This window comes from Panulirus ornatus, chromosome 30, assembly GCF_036320965.1.
Source record: "Panulirus ornatus isolate Po-2019 chromosome 30, ASM3632096v1, whole genome shotgun sequence".
In the NCBI taxonomy this organism is placed as follows: domain Eukaryota; kingdom Metazoa; phylum Arthropoda; class Malacostraca; order Decapoda; family Palinuridae; genus Panulirus; species Panulirus ornatus.
The window spans coordinates 2,260,001-2,263,191 of NC_092253.1; the positions used below are offsets into that span (position 1 = coordinate 2,260,001).

At 42.1% G+C, this 3,191-nt stretch overlaps 1 protein-coding gene across 1 annotated transcript in view; it reads left to right on the forward strand.

The window, feature by feature from the left end:
- LOC139758250 (uncharacterized) overlaps positions 1-882 on the forward strand; it is a 20,030-nt gene extending 19,148 nt beyond the window's left edge. The window contains exons 14-15 of the mRNA XM_071679459.1: positions 1-51; positions 513-882. The exon at positions 1-51 is cut by the window's left edge and continues 100 nt beyond it. Of these exons, the coding sequence (XP_071535560.1) occupies positions 1-51; positions 513-765 (304 nt within the window). The 3' untranslated portion in view covers positions 766-882. The remainder of the gene's footprint in view (positions 52-512) is intronic.
- Positions 883-3,191: the final 2,309 nt, after the last annotated feature.

The following is a 3,191-nucleotide window of genomic DNA, read 5'->3' on the forward strand; positions in this document are numbered from 1 at the left end:
CGCTTGGCCCTTCCCCAGGAACTCCCCTGTACATCCTCATATCTCCGGCGCGTGAGTAGCCTAGGTTACTCGTCAGTGCTGGTAACTCATACGTTACACGTGACTCATACGTTGTACGTCACTCTAAGTTACATGTTACTCATACTTTAAATTTGTCACTGCTTAATCCTAAGTCTGCTTGTTGTAGCTTAGATATGGTAGGGTAAGAGGAGAAAGATTCATTTTCCTACTGATGTTTGAAGTAACGTGTTCAGATATGGATTTTGATTCCCCTTAGTGAAATTGTCCCTTTCATTTATATCAAAGATGAATATTGTACGTGTGACTATATAAAACATTTCTATTTACGTGTATTTGTTGATATTGACATCGTATCACTCTCTCTCTCTTTCCATATTGCTCCTTCATTCCCCATCAACATCCTTTCCATTCCTGTACCTCTCGTTCCAACCATTCCTGTACCTCTCGTTCCAACCATTCCTGTACCTCTCGTTCCGACCATTCCTGTACAGGCTCAAGTGGCTTCGGTACTACGGTCTGCTGGAACACATCAAGTCCAGGTATTACGTCTCACGTTGCCAGTCTACGCAGGGCTTGAAGGCCAGGGACGGACCTAGCAAACTGGACCTCCTCATAACTCAGTCCAGCTTCTACGTCATTGGTATTGGCTGGGCGCTGGGCTCAGCGGCTTTCCTAGCAGAGTGGATGGTGTTCGTCACGCTGCAGAAATGCTGTGGGGATCAGCTGCTGCCGCTGTTCCCCTGATGCAGGAGGGGTTGCAGCTGTGGTGGTGGTGGTGGTAGTGGTGGAGAGTGACGTGGTGTGAAAACTGAGCTTTGCTTTGTGTATAAGTTTTAATGTTGTGCTTCATTGTATAAGTCATTAAACTTTATGTAGATCGTGAGCTTGATAAGTTCCATTAACCAGCAGGTCATTAACTCCACTAATTGTATATTTACAGTGGATGGGTTTCATCCACTGTAGCTCACGACTGGAAGCCAATGAAAAAGGATGCAGGATTATGTGGACCAAGTTGTGTGATGCCACAGAGAAAGGCTCCTCTGTAGATAACCAAGTTATACAACTGGTTAAGAAAAATGTCATATTAAAATCCAGCTTTACAATATAAGACGTTAATGCCTGTGTGTGTGTGTGTGTGTGTGTGTGTGTGTGTGTGTGTGTGTGAACACAGAGGGAGGTGTAGGAACCAAGGTAATAACTCACATGTGGACATTAAAAGTGTTGAGGTCTGGAAATTGGAAACGTTTGTTCTGGGATGATTGTTGTGTTGTGGTTGTTGATCTGGTCCAGATGAGTTCCCATCCCTGGGGGAGCTCTCTCTCTTCAGACACGTCGTCAGCTACTTCATAAACACACACACACACATACACACACACACACAGACACATACACACACACACACAGACACACACACACACACACACACACACACACACACACACTCAGCGCCAGACAGCTGGGTAAATTGCCCCGTGTTGTCGTCCTGTTGAAAGACGTACATGGATCTCCCTCAAGAATAAGAATTGGTGTTCCATCCTGCTCCGGTGTGGTCATGCTTTTAACAATAAGAATACCCCCGAAAACCTCCACAAGAAGATGTGCATTCTACATTCCTCTACAAAACTTCCTCAAAAAAACATTTTCATTTTATTGTCCCACTACCTCGCGAGCGGATGGCCTTCTTGTGTCGTGTATGAAGTGAGGGAGCAAAACCAGACATGACAGATGATGTGGTAAGGTTGAATATACATCTAAAATACAGGTATTTCCACCCATGGCTTAGTTTATGACCCTATGACCTATAATGGCCTATGCCATCATTGACCTGCAAACACATCCACCATATATATATATATATTTTTTATTTTTCCTTTACCGTCAGACCTGCACTAGGAAAAAAAAAGAAACAAAGCTTTGTTAATTAATGCATCTATAGGTTATGAGAATGATATTGGAAATACGTTCATACATTTTTTTCAAACCATTACACAATACTTAGAATAAACTTCTCAGTGTTGTTGATTGACAGGAGAGTGAACGACTCCTTCTCTTCAGCCAATGAGTCGTGAGTAAGTGTGATAACAGCTTTGAAATAGTTATTCATCATACTGAGAACAGTTAACCAGTTAACCAAGTTAAACGAGTGGAGTAAAGTCTTACTTTTCTGATATATATGTATATATATATATATATATATATATATATATATATATATATATATATATATATATATATATATATATATATATATATATATATATATATATATTATCCCTGGGGATAGGGGAGAAAGAATACTTCCCACGTATTCCCTGCGTGTCGTAGAAGGCGACTAAAAGGGGAGGGAGCGGGGGGCTGGAAATCCTCCCCTCTCATATTTTTTTTTTTTTTTACCAAAAGAAGGAACAGAGAAGGGGGCCAGGTGAGGATATTCCCTCTAAGGCCCGGTCCTCTGTTAGCGCTACCTCGCTAATGCGAGAAATGGCGGATAGTATGAAAAAAAAATATATATATATATATGTAATGTATATTCCTCAACAGTGATGTATGAGCCACAAAGCCTGGCAGTGTATCCTAGCTCTGGTCACTGTAAAGGAGCAGTGACATAATCTATACACACCCATTCCTGTACTGATCACGTACAGGTCATTGTTATATCAGGTCAACGTGGAAAATACACTCCCGAAAATAGACAACAGATGTGAGGTCATTTTCCCGTGTGTTGGACCGCAAAAATTCAACGAAATGAATCTGAAAAAAACCCTGACAAACATGTCAACAGACTGGGTAAAACTGCACAAAGTCAGGAATTATTACGACACCAAAACATTCAAAACTGAGGAACTGCTGGGTCAAATAAGAGATGTATGATAAAACAAGATTATGAAATGTTGTAAAAACAGACACACGAGGGAAACAAGCACGTAATGATACTGCATATCTACAGGATACGTGACCTGGTTACGTTATGGGAGGACGTCAGCTGGGAGGCATTGTGGTATGCGCTACGTCGTCGTGCGGCGGGAGGACCAGGGTTCGACGTCCCAGCATCTGCGGTGTGCAGAGAGAGAGAGAGAGAGAGAGAGAGAGAGAGAGAGAGAGAGAGAGAGAGAGAGATAGAGAGAGAGAGCGAGAGAGAGAGAGAGAGAGTATATCATCCTCCTAAGTTT